Genomic DNA, 18178 nt, shown 5'->3' on the forward strand with positions numbered 1-18178 from the left:
TCAGGAAGTTGATGATAGCTCTGGAAATTTAAACGGAAAGCTGTAGCCATTTGCCCATTTGATCCACTGGATCAAGCAACTTTATACCTTAATTTTTTTAAAAATCTTCTCGAGTTTTTCTTTGTGTAATGCTGTAACTAATGCTGTAAATGAAAAGTAGTAGTGGCATATAAGATGAAGATGGATGATCTTGATAAAATTAAAAAGTTTAAGACTTGGCATCCTTTCCAGAATTTTCAACTGTTCTTTACAGTACAGATGGGTGCCTTATTTTTGTGGGTTATGCATATGAATCCTCTTCCTTTCTGTTGCACAGATTGGCCGGTATTAATTAATGGAGATAGTGATTGAACACAGAACAATATCATCTGAATTGTATAAGGTTAGAATTTAAGCATTGTTGTGCAGCTTCAGTGCTGAATGAGTCATAGTTTATGTGGGATTAATAAGTGAAATAACATTTGAAATTGAAAGAATTCCCCAAACCAGAAAATAAACCTGTACCAGAAATGAAGGTATAGGATTATCCACATTATTAAGTAGTAGTTGTTATATAAACTCCTTCATTTTTTTCATTTTAAGTCTCTCCTATTGGATAGCTATTTCAAATATTTTAAGATTTAGGAAACACCTCAAAAATTAAAAATGGAATGTTCTTTCATTGAGATGTGACTTCATATGGAAATTATTCTGTGCTGCTACTTATTGTTAGTATGAGCTGCAGTTCAAAGGAACATTAAATGTTCATTTAATAAATTCTACCATCTTTTTTTTCCATCTTAAAATGCACTTATGTTTAACAGATTCTCAACATGCCGCTTGAAATAGCAGTATTTGGACTCCAACTGAAAAAATAGGTGGACTACCTTATGAGGGAGGAATATGCATCATTTTTTGTTTAACAACTTCAGCACATTTTATTTTTGGGGTACATTTGTGTCGGAACATTTTTTAAATTTTCATATGCTCAACAGATTCTGAAGGAAGTGGTCATGGGAGTGAAGATGCGTCAAAGGACAGTGGAGAAGGTTCCTGTACTGAATCAGAAGAAAATATCTTGGAGGAGGAACCGGCAGAAGAGAAAGTAGAAGAGCAACAGCCAAAGAGCTCCACTGAAGAAGAGGTGCCGACAGCAGACAAAGAGGTAATTAAAACTGAAAAGAAAGAGAAGAAATGAAGAAAAGCCAAAAAAGAAGAAAGAAAAAGAGAAAGCAGCTGAACCTGATGCTGTCGCTGATGAGCAAACAAGTGAACCCAAAAAATGGAATTTGCGCAGGAACCGGCCTTTACGGATTTTGTATCAATGGAAGAACTAAATGATATGGACGATTATGACAGTGAAGATGACAATGACTGGCGGCCTACTCCTGAGAAAAAAAAGGAAAAAATTCATTGCGAAAAGAAGGGAGCGATGGAGATATGAGGATGATGAAGATGACGGGAGTGGGAGTGATGAGGATGACAACGATGAGGAAGTAATGAAGAAGATAACAGCAGCAGCTAGTGATGGAGGATCCAAGAAGAAGAGTAAAGTTCTTAACAGAAATAATGCAGATGATGAGGAACTGACAAATGATAGCCTGGCTCTTTCACAAAGCAAGAGTAATGAGGTAGTGAAACCAACTTTCTATAATAATCTGTTGAGAAATGGAAACTACTCCACAGTGCTATTCTTTTAGTTTGAAAAGTTGAATTGATTGGTTTGAATTGTGTTTAACAGAATAAACGAAGCAGCAAAACTGTGCTAAATAGGCACTCACTTGCTTATTAATAAGCTTCCTTGGACCATTTGGCCAATCTATTGCCTCTAAAGTCAATAGACAGACTTCTCTTGGCTTTGGGGAGGGGTGGGCTACTTCTAAAGTATATAGGAGGTCTGGTGTGCAAATCAACATATATTAGTGAGATAGTTAGCCTAAATGTTCCACATCTGTAATGTTATAAAAGTTAAAAGCATCTCTCACATGTTCTTAGAATAGCTAGATAATAGGTTATTTTTTTATCCTAGCCGCCCTTTGTGACTGATGTCAAAGACTGAGTGCTAAGTTCACTGATAGAAGAATTCTAACCAAAGAAATATGCACAGTTGGATTTAAAATCAAATAGGATAATCATCACGATAATCTATGTTGGTTTTGTTTATAATGCACACAGGTGAAGTAAATTCTTACAGTGCTAAGAAGCATTTGGGGACTATTATTATTACATATCTTCTAACTGCAGAATCTGAAAATTATATGTTGTGTCTAATAATGACACTTTTTTTTTTTCCATGCACAATTACAGTTGCCTTAGAGGTTGTGCTTATGGAAAAATTAAGATATTAGGTTGTCAGGACAGTTGACTTCATGTCCTACAATAGCAAAATCCTGAACAAAGTAAAAAGAATTACTGTAAAATCAACATCTCATTTTCAGAAAATAATTGCAGTGTTAATGAAACATTTGATAAATGACAGTGATATGACACTATTTAAAGTTCTGCCTGTTTTATTTCATCTTTATTTTAATGAGAACTAAACAGAATATTTTGAAGAATGAGTGGTGTCTGTTCCAGATACCTTGTTATAAATAATTTTTATTTATATGATTGCAAGCAAGCTGTGCAATTTTAATTACTAATAATAATTGATTTAAAAAATCCATAATTCTAGGTGTTTTTTACATTGTGTATAGGCATCTGCTGTTTTTAAATTAGTATGGATGGGGTTGTTTGCAAATTTGGCTTATTATGTATTTTAGATGCCACTTTGTTGTGTATGAAGTACTTTTTATTTATTTATGTATCTATTTTCACTTAATTTGTCATTTGCAGTCTGCAGAAGCTAAATGTTTCCCTATTGTTAACAGCTAACTTGGCCTGTGAAATGGTTTCATCTTCACAGCTGGTTTTAGCAGGAGGAAAAATCTTTCATATCCTAGCTCAGGAGCTGATCGTGCTTTACGGATACCAATGACAAGAACTTCAGATCATCGTTCTGAGACAGGCAGTTTCCTTACAGCGTTGTTTCCCATATCAGAATGGAGATACAAAAATAGATTCTTAAGGATATATGAATATGTCCTTAATTTCCATTGACTTGGAAAATTAGGCCTTTTATAGAAACAGAGAGCTGTCTGGATGCATTTTTTGGGAAGCTTCTTAATATGCATGGCCCTTAGAATTCATTCTTGCCTTGGATTTAGGACATTAATCAAAAGATAAAAATCAAAATTTGAAAACTTGAAGTTCAAATTATAATTTTGTAGTTGATAAATTATCTGTGCATGTAAAGCAGAGCACTGTTTGTGAAAAGGCCTTCTAGCAAGAAGTCTTGTAACTGTCTGTAGACTGGATTCTAGACTGTAATTTTTAGATTAATATTCAACTGTATTTTTAACAGTGCACGTTCCTCTACTATATTTTTTTATAAAAGGTTTGGAAAAAAAAAAAGTCCTATGTAGCAGAGAAGTCTAGCAAAATCTCATTATGCTGCAGAAGCTAAATTCTTAGAAAACAGATGTCTTAATGCATAATTACTGCATGAAGGAATGTTCAGGTAATTAACTCTGAACATTGTAGTCATGTCCTTAGTATGTGTATTTCCATTTTTTACTGACCAATTCCCTTTATTTTTTGTGCGATTTTTGTTTTATTTTCCTACATTTTGCAAAAATATTTTGAGGTGTGGATATACAGTATTTTCACCTGTGCTATAATGAAGTACTAGGTGCTTTTCTACTGTGTGTGAAGCACAGGCAGACGAAACAAGCTTTCTTTTCTAGAATCAAGCATCATTAGTAGAGAAACGATGCTTTTCTTTTTTTTTTTAATTGTTTCCAGTGAGGAACAATTTATTTATTGTAAAGATCCCATTAAATTTGTAAGTAGATAGGCATATAGCTTGAAACACTTGCTTTCGCTTCTTCGTTACCACTGCAGAAATGGAGATTATGCAGTGATTCAGACGAAATCCATTCTCTCACTTGGGTAGGCAACAGGAGCTGTTTAGGAGGTGGCAGCAGTTCCTGCCTCGACCTCAAGGTTCCTGTGCTTCAGGCAAGTAGGGTCAGCCTATGGAGCGGGGCAGGGCAGGGCAGCATGCCTTACAGATTGCTCTCTACAGGTCTGTGTAGAAACCTGTGTTACTCAGTTGCTCTGTGTTTGACCTGTTGGATGTCTTCACATAACGTAAAGCATCATGGATGTGCATCCTAACCCTAGCTCTACATTTGATGCCCTTCCATCACTGGTTGGTTCTTTTCTATTGCCCAGGTTTGCATATGTGTTGTTTTTACGGTGCAATTCCATTCCAAGTAATTTGTTTTGTTTTAATTACCAGACCTTGGGCTTCTATGACAGCAGAGGTTGCAAATTTCTTTTAAACTTACGTTAGTGAAGCCAAATATGAATTTAAGTTGAAGGTATTGTCAGAAAAAGCTGGTTTCTGTAGGCATGTGAGACGCTTCCAACAAGCCTGTGCTACTGAACAGTTATCTGCCGAAGTTAGGGAGCACCTTTTACTGTTGCCTGTCTGTGAGGTGTGCATATTATGAGGAATGGAGGGCCACAGTATTTTTTTTTTGAAAGAAATGTGCAAGTTTCTTGCTTGCCTTCAAGTATGTCACAGTTTCCTCCTAAAAGGAGGACCTTGGAAGAAATGTTCAGTAAGTCTGAACTCTGTAGGGGAAAACCTTGTCTTTACCATTCTGGCTTTCCTGTAAACAAGCGTGACCTTATGAATGGTGGTGTAATCTTTCATTTTTACCTCCAGATGAGTGTGATTTTTTTTTTTAATAGGTCATCTTTCCATACTTTTTTTTAGAGCAAAAAAGTGGGAGATTCAAAAGCTTTTCTTAACTGCTAGAAGCATGTGTTTGAGCTTTCCTATGTCAAAAACATTGTAACAAGCCACCTCTTTTATTTAAGGTGAACTATTTGAGACCAGCTTTAGGTCATGAAGATATTTAACTGCTTTATCTTTCTTTAAAATCAAGCAAAAATACCTCTACACTCCCCAGATACCTGCCCAGATAAACCCAAAGTACAGAGACCAAAGAGACATCATCAATGATTCATGAAAATTTTGTTTGGAGACTTACTGTATCAGATTGAGAGACTATCATAAAATAATATTTACATAGATCAGTGTAAATTTAAGATCCTTCAGGAAGAATGTATACCTCAGTTAACATTCATGGTAATTTTTATCTGCTTAGGGTATGCAAGCACAGTAGTGGTGCTATATTTTCAGTCATAAATGAGGAGAGAGGAGAAAGGAAGATGTTTCATAAGGAACTTTCCAGCTTTTTTTTTTTTTTTTTTCCTATATAAGTTACCACAGTGGTTTTGGAATATTCTCAGATCTCAAGTTGATGCCATTTAGTCCTGAACTGTTAGCCTCTGCTTTGAAACTGATTTTCTTTATTCTGTAGTGATTTTCTTCACCAGTGTGCCTAGTTTCACACTTCCCTGTATGCCTTCATATCACCAATGAAGACAGTCGAAGCTCAGTGTTGATTTTAGTATAGAAAAGAAGAAAATGTATAGAAGTCATGAAACTGCAGAAGATACGGTCTATGTACCTTACACTAAAAATTAAACCCTAGGTGATGTTTAGGGAAAGAATGAAAACTTGCATACAGCTTTGTTTGGCTTGTGAAACACTGCTCTGTTTCCTCAGAGAAATTCCCTGTCAAAACCCTGTCTTTTTAAGTGGTGTAGTATACACTGAAGGTTGCCAAACCAGAGCAATGGACTTGCTCTGCAAATCCTTACTCCTGTATAAAATCAGAAGAAAATAAGTTGTTATATCATAAGGATTTGACTAGAGACATATACATCTGCACATAACAAAATAAAACAACTGAGTCAGTAATTTATATTTTATATAAATGAAGACTTGGCAGGCTTAGCTGTTTTCAAATTTTATTGCATCTGTGTGAAGTTTATTTTTGTATCTGTTGATTTTTGACAAAATGAAACATCTTTTCTGAATATTAGGCTGTGGAAGGTCACTTTTTGTCCTGGTGGTTCAGTTTTGTTTTTTTTCCTTTTTAAATGGCTTCGTAGGGGTCTGTGTATGCTCCTGTTTATAGAACATAGTTTAAAGTGAAATATATGATTCTATTCAAAAAAATAAGACCAGTCTCTGGCCTTTAGATCCTAACAGAACTCTAGGTATATCAAGATCAGATTGTATCCGTCCTTTTCCCAGCTCTTAATTTTGTGGATGAAATGTTTTAATGTTTTGATGACAACAAAAAAGTATAAGAAACTTTTATTCTTCAAATCCTTTTTTTAATCAAAACTGAGCAAATAGCACATCTTTTGGTTGTTTTATTTAAAATTGAAGTTCCTGTCATAATCTGTCTTCATTTTTCTATATTAGGATTCATTGATCCTTGAGAAGTCCCAAAATTGGAGTTCCCAGAAAATGGACCATATTTTGATTTGTTGCGTTTGTCTTGGAGATAACAGTGAGGATGCTGATGAAATAATCCAGTGTGACAACTGTGGAATAACAGTGCATGAAGGTAATACAGTTCTTTCATTCTTAATGTGTGAGGAAAGTTTATGCTTTACATTTAATAAAATTTTGACTGGCTTCAAAAAAATTAAGCCTTTGAACTATGGTGGGTAATTTTTTAATAGTACCACAGGATCCTTTCAGTGGTGAAACATTCACCTGCTTTAGGATAGCAAATGCAAGCAAGTACAGGGCAGGTCATGGTCTACACAGACCTACAGGATGAATCACATTTTGCAAATATTCCAACTAAAGATTGCATTTTCAGGGCTTTAGGCTATCACATCAAATGTATTTTTGTCCTATCTATTTCAGTACATAAATGTGATTGCATAATGGGGGTAGAAGATCATAAGAATAAAAGATCTTGAACAAAAAAACTGGGGGGGGGGGAGGGGGTCACATATTTTTGCTGTACCAAAAAGGCAGAGAGATGGTGAGGATGAGAGAAGGGAATTAGCAACAGTACTGAACAGCTAGCCTTGAACTTTCTTGTAATCTTCACTCATAATTTGAAAAGCAGAAACTTTAAAGTTAAAACATATTTAAAGTGTTGGTTTGCTAATTGCTTTGAAATCTAGAATATGTTTGGATTTAAATGTAGGAGGCTTTTCTACAGTGTATAGGGGAGTGAAGGAGGCAAGAGGTCTGAGAGGTAAGCAGAGCCTTAAGTAGATAGCATAATACTTGCTTCTTTGTGGGTTTCAGTGTAAGACTTTTGAACTTCATAATTTTATTTTTCTGTGAATGCTGTTCTGAAATACTAACTTGTGTGCTACAACTTCTGTGTGTCTTATGGATATGCCAATTGCTAAACTAATTTAAAAGGTGATTTGAAAAGAGGAGGAAAATGTATGTTCCTCTTTCTATAGTCAGGTTTTTACTGGTTTTAAAGGAGCAATTCCACAACGGTTCTGAGATGAGCATGTGGGATTTTAACAGCCTTACATGAAAGGTGAGGCTATATTATATTTTTGCTCTTGATAGTAACACCTTAAGTACCTGGTGCCTGTTCAGTAATGACTGCATGAGGTTTTCCAAAGGAATGAGGGGTGATAACTCATCTGGGAGCGACTCTGTTAGAGCTCACGTGGAACATAACACGGCCAAGAGGTATAGGGGGATTCTGATTTGGACCTAGAATCATGGATGCTTAAGAAACTCTTCTCCTTGTCTTACTGGTACATTTTGAGATTGCTAGAAGGTCGATTTCCTTTCAGTGCAACCCTTTGCTTTGTGATGTTTGTATCATATGCCTGGCCTGCATCACTTGTCCAAAAGCTATTTTTCCTCTGCAGACACCTGGCCAAAACTCTCTAAAATTTAAAGAGCGAATAACTGGTCCAAAGTCAAGAATCTGTAACTACCCCTAAAACTACATAAGCAGCATATATGTAATACTAACAATATCCACCCTTATACTTTGCATACTTCTATGTCTTCAAAAATTCAAGTTCAGCCTGGAAATTAATTCCATTGAGTAAATTTGTTCTCATTTCATATTGATCTATTTTTTTCCTTTAAAAAAAAAAAAGAAAACTTAGATTGTTAGAGAAAAAAATCTTTTGAATTTGTAATTGTACAGTTGTGTGTGTGTTTACTTCCGCATAGACAGAACTCTCATTTCTTTTTATAAAAAATCTTTAGGCAGTAATCTGTCACTTTGGATAAATGCTTTTGTGGTAAGATCGTGTAATAGGAGGACACCCCCAACTGTGGTGTCAGTTTTCCTGACACATTGATTGCAGCGTGTCTGAAGGAAATGTCTGGTACATATCACAGGATGTGACATAACTGTAGGTAGTACACTTGCCAGTTATTGCTCTTGGGTTAGTTGCTATGAATTCAATAAGAGAAGTTCTACATTTTTCCAGCTGTTTCTTTTCCATCCGCTCTATTTTTATTTTTAGTTTTTTACTTTACTGTGATGTGTATGTCGGAGAATAAAACTTCCCTTGCTAAAAGTTACAGTGTAGTCTCCATATATTCATGTTTTCTCGATTCAAAGTGTACGTAGGTGGTGTTAGCACATGCAGATGTTCTGTTTCACTGACAAAAAATTATTCTCTTGGAGAGACAGAGGAACAGACACAGCCAAGACAAGAATTAGGTCTCATCCCTTTTCCTTCGGTGGCGTAAATTTCACTACAATTGTTTTAATGCTAGCATTTCAGTGTTTGTAATTTCATTTTAATGGCAATGCATAAAAATAAGCTAATGACAGAGTGCAGTAGGTTTAAAATCAGGGAATAAAGTTAGTTTCCTGTATAAAATGACATTCAATAGACAACTTAGCTGTAATCGTAATACAGAGATGCAGTTTGTGGAAGAATAAATGTTATGAGAATTTTAACATCTTGACTTTCATGTGTTTAAATTCATCGGCATTACTCATATAGTTCTATCACTTAGTGTGAGAGGCATTCAAGGAGGTGGCAGACAAGGAGTTGTGATACAGCAATAAGGAATACATAGCATGTATTTGCGAACAGTAATTGAGAAGGGGCTACCAGGTAGTCCAAAGATCCAAAATTCAGAATTTTATGATCATTAAGGAAAGACATCATGCATGTTCAGTAAAGCGTTTTTCTTTTTTTTTTTTTAAGTTTCCTTTGACATATTTTCAAATCAAAGGTGCAGTTGGTTGACTTACTGCACCTGGGACTTATTCAGCATTAAGTCTAACAACTGAAACCTAACATGTCAGTTAGAAGACGTGCATCTTCTCCTTTGTTGTCCTTTCAGTCCTCAGGTTGAAACCTAAATAACTACACCCAACAACACAAACAACTGTGCTGCCTTGAAAAAGAATCTGGAAGATTACCTCCTAATGTAGCTTGGGAGATACGCTTGTAGCGAGCTGTTACATTGCTTTTTGTTCAAACCCCACAATTCCTAACAATTCAAACAGGATGGTCAGACAGAACAACTTTGTCTTGCTCATCAGCTTAGTTGTTTAATACAAGGTTTGAAAGATTTATCAAGCAACATATCTGCATTACTATGCATTTTAAAGAGTCATAAAAATAACACTCTTTAAATCTTTGTTACTAGGACAAAATATTTTTTTCAAACATGGGAAAAGAAGGTACACAATCTGTTGAACCTTTACACTCATCAAAGTTTTAAGGATCCTAAAATGAGATAATTAGCACGGATAAAAGAATACTACTTTGGTAAAATAAGGAAATACCCATGTTTTAAAGACTGAACTCTTGATCTCTGTATTGTAATTATTCAGGCAGATTTGGAATAAAATACATTTAGACTTGTTTATCAAGTGCCTTCTGTACTGTCTGGTTTAATACACAAGCTAAGTTATAGCACTGCAGTGCAAAACACTTCTTTTTAATCTTTCAGCTTAGAAGAGAAATGTGAGTCCCTTAGCATGGCTGTCATGTTACTTGAAATTAAGTGGAAGCCGCTGAAAGCGTGGTTTAGAACTGCAGATTCATCTTTTCCATCAGTGTTAATTGTTGAGTCATATTTAGTATATCTGCTTGCCTGAATGTATTTGATAATTTATCCACAATTCTATCTTTTAAGTGTAGCATTAAGTGTACTGTAAGTATGTGTAGCATTCAGTTAACTTCTTTTAAGATGTAATATAATCTTATCCATTTAAGCTTTCTGTTGGCAGTTAGTGTTACAGCTAATGATGGCAAGAGAAAAAAATAAATTCAGTATTTCATTTTGAAAAATGTTCTGAATTTTGTACTGCTTAGCAGTGTTCTTCACCTTTGCCAGGGTTTTCATTATGATTGCAAGTTAATAACCAGAAAGCACATTGCCATATCTTGAAAAACTGTAAGGTATTCAAGAAGTAATGTTTATGTAGAGAAGTGGAGCAACTCATAGAGGAGGCTTAGGTGTTTATTCTAGAATAACTACCACCAATGATCAGGACATTGTGAATGGACAGAACAGGTGAATGCTGTAATGATCTTAGGTTGTTGATTGCTCCAAGTACTCTTACTTGGACTGAAATTCAAGTTTTAGCCCAATCAGTACATTTCTTCAAAAGGGTTTCATTCTTAAATTGCTTTTACCTTCATAACTCAATTGAAGTAATTTTTTTTTCTTACATATTTAAAAAAAACAGTTACAGCTGTTCCTGTACATATTTGGCATCCTATCATGCTCTAATATCAAATGGCATCAGTATTGTTTTATGTGACCCTTTAAATTGGGACAAATATTTGTCATCAATTACTTTTTGTTTTTAAATTTAACTGTGTTGGAATCATGAAAACTTTAAAAATTGAGCTACTAATAATTCTTTGCTTTACTGTATATTTTGGCATGCTAGTTTTTTCACTGCTAGTTTGTCTAAGGAATTTAATTATCTTCATAAGCATATTGATTTTGGGTGTCGAATCCATCTAAAGATTTATGGTCTCACTTTTACACTGTAGCTTTACAGACATTTCATGTATACAGCTGCTCAAGAGATCTGCATTATCCAGAGGGTTATTAAATTGATGAAATTTGATCTCTTCTCTGGTTTCTGTTACCACTTAACCCAAAAGCAGCAGGAACCCCTTCATAGCAAACACCAGAAAAATTCTATGTTAAAATACTTGCATATTCTTAACAGACAACATACCTTAACAAGTGGTTTCTAATTAATTTGGGGGCTCAAGTATTTTTTTTAAAGTATTGTTAGATCAAATTTAGATTTTAGTTGTGAATCTGTATTTAAATACTATGTGTTTCACTAATCTATATACATTAGTGTTAACTTGTGCTAGAAAATAAACTCTACAGATTTGTTGTGTAAAGTTCTGAATTATTTTGGAGCATGCTTAAACAGATCTATGGCACTACTCAGAATAATTACAAAGTACTTTTTGTGAAAAATTGCACAATGAAGTTCTTTTCCTAGTGGTTAAGGATAATGACTTGATGTGTGTGGGTAGAAAAAAACTACTTCTGAAGGCAGTCTTTTTGTTACTTATGCTCCTTCACAGCAATTGAGGTTTCTGGTACAGAATCATACGATCTGTGGAACACTGTTTTGTATCTTGGCTTCTCTAGCTTTATTTGCCAGTTAGTGACATTCTTATGGGCTGGATTAACTTTGTTTCAACTGTAGTGCACAACACTGTTTTGGTGTATTTATCAGCTGTGATTAATGGTAATGTAGTGTATTTTTTCCAGCTAATGACCATCCCTTTTGCTGCATGTAGCAGTAGGGTGTTTAGCTTTTGCTAAATGACAGGGAAAAAGAGCGGATGCCTCCTCTTGTCTGGTAGAGATCTTGAAGTCTTTAAAGTTGTGATATTGCTGTATAAATTAGGAAAAAAAAACAACCCTTGGGTTATAACTCTTGACAACTTTTTGAATCCACATGAGAAATTACTTATATTTGCATTTTCATGGAAACTAAGTCTGTTGTCAACACACGTGAAAAGGATGGAAATAATTACAGCAAATGCATGTAGTTTCCTAGGAAGAGGGACAAAAAATATCAGGTGTAAATGACTGATAAGTGTAACTAGGCAAATATTTCAGAATGAAGGTAAGACAGTTGTGGAAAGTCACCGTTCTAATTTTAGCAGCCTGACAGCACTTAGTTGAGAAAAACAAATCGAATTACATTTGATTGTTGAAGAATTATCAGCGTTCAGAAGAAACCAATTTTATTTTGCCATATGGATTGATGATAGTATTACTGCTCCTATAGTGTTAGGTAATTTTAATAAGTACACTTAGGAAATATTAGTTTGATAAGAACGGTCTGTCAGAATTATAAAAAGCTTAATTATTCATCAGCAGTATGATATCAATGTGTTTGTACATTAATGTAATTGCTTAAAAGTAGCTTTGCTGGCATATATTCAAGATTGTGTTGTTACAACTTAAAAAGAACTTTCTGGGATACTACTTAGAGCTGGTATGACATTATAAAGAAAATTGAGTTAGTTTATGTATGAGCCGTACAATATTTTATACCTAATGAATCTTGTCTGGCACTTCTGGGTATTATTTGTCCTTTGATTCTGGAATACCTTTATAATAAAAAAGAAACATTCTGGTGACTTAATTTAATACTTATTGATGAATCTTGTGCTGTAATGGAAGACTATATTCTTAAATGGTACCTACAGTGAGTGTTATTGCTTATTTTCTGAAGGTAGTTTTAGTCTATTATCTCTGTTTCTGTCACAGGGGGAGTTAGAGCACTGTTACTATTTTATTATAGTCAGTGGGTAATGAACCAAACTAACAAATGATGTTGCTATTTAATTGCAAAATTCAATAATTTAACTGCTCTGCAAGCAAAAATGTTGACTTGATCGTTGTACTTGACAAATAGCTGAGTTTAATCTTTCAGCAGTGTCTCTACTGTGTTTTAACATAGACTATGAAGTCTTATTTTTCTCTTACTGAGGAAAAGGTAAATGTTCAAAGTGTGGCATATACAGAAGCACGGTTTTGTGGTGATAAGCTTTAACGTTTTCCTTTTTGTCATTTACAGTAGTAGGAGTACTCTTACTCTTTTTCAAAATTTAAGTAACAAGCTTCTAAATCACTTTAAAATACTAAATTTGAGGTGATTAAGCACACAGAGATGCCTTAAAATCGTAAAAGCACTGGGCATACCAAAGAAGAATTGAGAAACTGAATTAGTTTAATCACAATTTAAAATCAACTAAAAATGAGATTGATGAAGTATATTTAATTTTTTTTTAGCAATCACCAAAGTGGTGTCTCAAAACTGTTAATCTGTGCTCATCAAATGATACTTCAGTTTTAAAGTTACAGAAGGTCTTTTAAGTTCAGTCTTACAACCCTTGGGGGATGCAAATTCTTATTTTTATTTTTAATATGTATATTCTCTTTAGCTGAATTGGATGCTGTATGCAAAGTGGAAACGTAGGATGGCTATTTGTTGAATGAGTACTGCTAGCACAATTGACTTCTTAGAGGAAAATAGACACCTTCATTTCAGGGTAGTGAGAAGCAGAAAGATAGCAATATCCAAGAGACAGCTGGATATGCTCTCAAATCTAGATCCTGACCCATGATACCCATGGATTCCTCATTTGGTGCTAGTATTTAAGAAACCATGTTATAATTTGGATCAGACTGCTGATCCAGCTCAAAGCAGACTTTACCAGTTGCATGGGAAGACAGGTAGCTCTATGTAAGCACTACTACAACGGTGGAGAAGAGAGGTATGAAGGATCTTGTAGGATAATAAATGTTTAAAGGCATTAAGAATCATTTCTACAAAACAGAATAGTTGGTCAGTATTTTACTGGACTTCAGAAATTTTCCTTAGCTGTTGCATTTAACTTGAAATATATTTCTTTAACTGAAAAAATGCTATGATTCTCTGTCTTTGTGGGTTGCTTTGTCTTGTGTGTTTTTTTGTTGTTTTTTTTTTTTTAAATTGTTAATGGATAGTCTAGAACACCAAGCATTACTAAAAGAACAAAGTAAAACAGACCTTTACATTTTTTGGTTGCAATATAAGATCATTCTTTAGAAATAGGGTCTATTTAGAATATAAATTTTGCGCTAAAGGTTATCCTTGCAGAAATATTGGAAGCTTTCTTGGGATGTTCATTATCATGCCACTGAGTGTGCTTGTGTGTATTTCCTGCTGAAAATCATAACTGAGAAGTACATGTTCATTTGTCTTTCCTTATATTGTGTCTTTCATTTTTGCGTATGTAGGTTGCTATGGTGTTGATGGAGAGAGTGATTCCATCATGAGCTCAGCTTCAGAAAATTCCACTGAACCTTGGTTTTGTGATGCATGCAAATGTGGTGTCACACCTAGTTGTGAACTATGTCCAAACCAAGATGGGATCTTCAAGGAGACGGATGCGGGCAGGTAAGGCTGAAGAAGTGGTGTTTCAAATCCAGCTTATGCCTAAAAGTTTGGGGTTTGCCCTTGTCTGTTCCTGTAGGAGACAATGCTTTAAATTAAACTGCTTATATTCTTTCTCTTGTCTCAGTTTGAGTTGGGTGCTCTTTGGATAGTCAATCACCTAATCTTTTTTTCACTCCTAATATTCTTCACATCCATTGTAATAATATAGGTTTATGGACTGATGAGCAACAGATGTACCTAAGTGAGAAAAAAAAAATCACTGTTTAATTCAGGGAATGATAAAACCTGTTCTCCAATGTGAAGTGACCCATGTATTGTTGTATGTATACAGATGTCTTGCTGGATATGCTAAAAGACCTTTTTTATGTGATGTCTTCCGTTCCGTCATATTTGAAAAATAAATTGATATGGTTATTAATGGCAACTAATTTCCTACAATAAAGGAGAGCAAATGGTTAGTGATGTCATGTTTATGGCCGATGTTACTGTTTTTTTTTTTTCTGAGAACAATTAACACAATTAAGTTCTTTTTCCATACATTTTTATCACAGAATGACAGAACCGTAGAATCATTCAGGTTGGAAAAGACCTCTAAGATCATCTAGTCCGATCATTAACCTAGTACTAAAGTCCACCTGTAAACCATGCTATCAAGTTCTAAATCTGTACGCTACTAGAAGACCTCCAGGGATGGTGACTCAACCAGTTCCCTGGGCAGCCTATTCCAATGCTGCACAACCCTTTTAGTAAAGAACATCTCCTAATATGCAACCCAAACCTCCTGTGACACCATTGAGGCAGTTTCACTTGGTGCTTGGGAGAAGAGCCAGACACCCACCTCGCTACAGTCTCCTTTAAGGTAGTTGTAAAGTAGAATAAGGTCTTCCCTGAGCCTTCTTCTTCTCCAAGTGAGACAAACTCAGCCCTCTCAGCTGCTCCTCATAAGACGTGTTTTCTAGACCCTTCACCAGCTTTGTTGCCCCCCATCTTTTTTACTGCTTCTTAATTTATATAAAATTATATAATTACACAATATAATATTTATATTATTCATATATAATATATAACAGTATAAATACTATACATATGGATTTTATATACATTTTACAGTTGCAAGTTGCAGGTGCATAATAGTATACAACATTTTTGGCTAATGGGCCTGTCATAAGCTTTCATTGATTGTGTTAACAAGGGAAGGCAATCTAATTAGTTGATAAGGCTGTTCAGAAGAAAGCAAAGCTTTCTTAATCCTGTTTGACCACATCTGTTTGATAAGTAGGATTATAAAAATCTGCAGTCATATCTTACTGATGACGATAGATGAGTTCATGTTGTTTAATGTTTAAACCATTTACACTGAGCTATATATTAGAGAACAACATATTTTGTGCTAGCAAATCACAAATATAGCCATGTACCTCAGTTTTCTTTCATCCACTGGCTTGTAGTGGTTTTCTCTAAATGATGACATCATTACAAGACAGTCACAGTCATCTAAATGAGAGCAAAAGCATATTCATTTTTTTCTTCAGTTCTTTGGTATTAGCTGTAGGTTTTTTTTCATTCCTGTTTTCAGTTCCAGTACTGTTGCTAATACTGTAACAGACTGATCCTGCCATCATTAAAAGGTCAGCAGAGCTCTGGATGATATTTTTGGAAATCTTTTTTGACATACTGGTTTTAAGGAAAGTAAATATAATATTAAAGTATCATAAGTGATTGAGATTTTGTGGATTAAAATGCACATGCCTTTGCATTTCTGCCTTAGCTTGTAATTTTTTCTAATATCAAAAACATTTTAAGTTTGCAGTGGAAATAAACAGATAAGGAAGGTATTCATACCACTGAACTTCTTCATTAGATGTAAGTGCTAGGAATCGGCTTTGGAGGGCAGCTACCTTTCTCCATTGAATATACATTGAGCTCAGCTTCTTATTTTCTAACTGTATTTCAGACTTTTTATTCCTGTGTTCTGTAAAGCAGTTTAAGCACTATATATGTAATTTCCCTTATAATGATAATAGAAACTACAGTCAACATTTTAAAAATTGCTTGCTTGAAATTTCTTATAAAATAGCAGTATGTTTTTGATTAATATGGAAGTGTTTTCTCTGCAGTACTGATTATTTGTGCAAAAGCATATGCCTGCTTTGTTGACTGGTGGAGATTAACATGACAATTTTTTATCACTGTTATTGCATTTTTATCTGCTAGATGATGTGATATGGCTGTCATGAATAAGTATAAGTTTACTCTCCCAGGTGAATAGGTTTATGTACTAGAAAAAAACCAATACTAGCCAACATGTGAATAACCCTGTGCGCTCTTTCTGTTATTTTATTAATTTAAACTCAGTAGGGGAATGGGGGCAATACAAAGTAAGGTAGGATGTCCATTATTATTTTACCACAGTACTGAGTAAACTGCAATATAGGTCAGTTCATTTCTTGGAATAGTACCATAGACTATTGAATAACGGAATCCTTCAACTCTCCATCCCTTTACAACCTTTTAAAAAGAAATTCTTTATGGGCATTAATGCTGGAAATTACACAAAAGTGAGACCAAGCCTATTCAGTTTCTTTTCACAATCAAGTTGGAATTATTTCTGTTCCTATGTGAATCATTATAATAAAGAGGTGCTTAATTTCTCAGCAGAATTCTTTTCACATTAACCTCTCAGCTTCATGAGCATAAACGTGAATTTATCATTTTGAGAAATAAAATTTTCATATTATCCAAGAATATGAATTCTGTCCTTGTTATGGTATGGAGTTTTTCTTCTTCCCTAATCAACATCTGTCATCATTGCTCCAAGCTAAATGGATGGTAAAGTAACAGGGAAGATTATTCTCTTTGATTACCCATTTGTCTTAATTACAAGCTTCTAAAACATGTGCAGCTAAACAAATGAGCAGGAAAATATTTAGAACTGGTATTAAAAGCAGCTGAAATTGCTTCAGCTGTGAACTTGACTGACTTCTATATGTTTTTTAATAAAGATTCAGGTCCGAGTTCACATAAAAGTGGCTAAAGAAATGAGGCACTTGTGTGCCAATCACACTGAAATGGCAGTTTAAATCTCTAATACTGTAATACTTCGGTGACATGTACTAAAACGTTTGAGAAGGTCAGTATGAAGCAAGCAGCCAGCTGTTGGGTTTATCATAGATAAACTCCTACAGAGTGCAGCAGCATTTAATACACCAGTGGAGCATGAAAAAAACTGTGCAAATTAAATTGAGAAGCAGCTGCTTGTAGAAGATGTGTATCTTTATATTGAACTTTGGAGGGTAAATTTTAATGCAGTCTTCTAAATGTACTACGAAAAATCTCCAACCAGAGCCTTGATTTTTTTTTTTTTTTTTTTTTAAGAATAGTAACTGTGAGGAAGTGTGACTTCAACTTATACAAATATGTTTTCTGTAGTGCATCTTAAATCAATGAAAGGATATAGAAAAGCCCTAGTGCAGTTATTAATGGCTAAGCAGTATCTTTATTTCAAAGTTACATGTCTTACTCTGTGTGTAGCATTTTGCTTGAAAGAATAAAAAATAGGGTCTTGATTCCTTTTGGAAAAGAGCAGTTTGTATGTTTGTGGAGATGAGATATTTCTTCTAGTAAATGTATAGTATTTGATAAAATACATACTCATGCACACAAACTCTTTGGTAGAAAAGTATTTCATAAAATTATGGTAGTGGTTTAGGCCAAACTGTAACCAGTTCTGAGAGGGCGGAGATAGTATCAGAGAATATCCCAAGTTGGAAGGGACCGACAAGGATCATTGAGTCTGACCTCTGGCTCTGCACAGGACCACCCAA

General features: G+C 34.6%; 1 protein-coding gene across 1 annotated transcript in view; it reads left to right on the plus strand.

The window, feature by feature from the left end:
- Positions 1-18178, plus strand: part of PHF14 (PHD finger protein 14) — a 163155-nt gene that overhangs the window by 9225 nt on the left and 135752 nt on the right. The window contains 7 exon segments of the mRNA XM_040547426.1: positions 975-1173; positions 1175-1287; positions 1290-1370; positions 1373-1417; positions 1420-1610; positions 6371-6515; positions 14195-14354. Of these exon segments, the coding sequence (XP_040403360.1) occupies positions 975-1173; positions 1175-1287; positions 1290-1370; positions 1373-1417; positions 1420-1610; positions 6371-6515; positions 14195-14354 (934 nt within the window).

Source organism: Cygnus olor, chromosome 2, assembly GCF_009769625.2.
Source record: "Cygnus olor isolate bCygOlo1 chromosome 2, bCygOlo1.pri.v2, whole genome shotgun sequence".
NCBI classification, from domain to species: Eukaryota; Metazoa; Chordata; class Aves; order Anseriformes; family Anatidae; genus Cygnus; species Cygnus olor.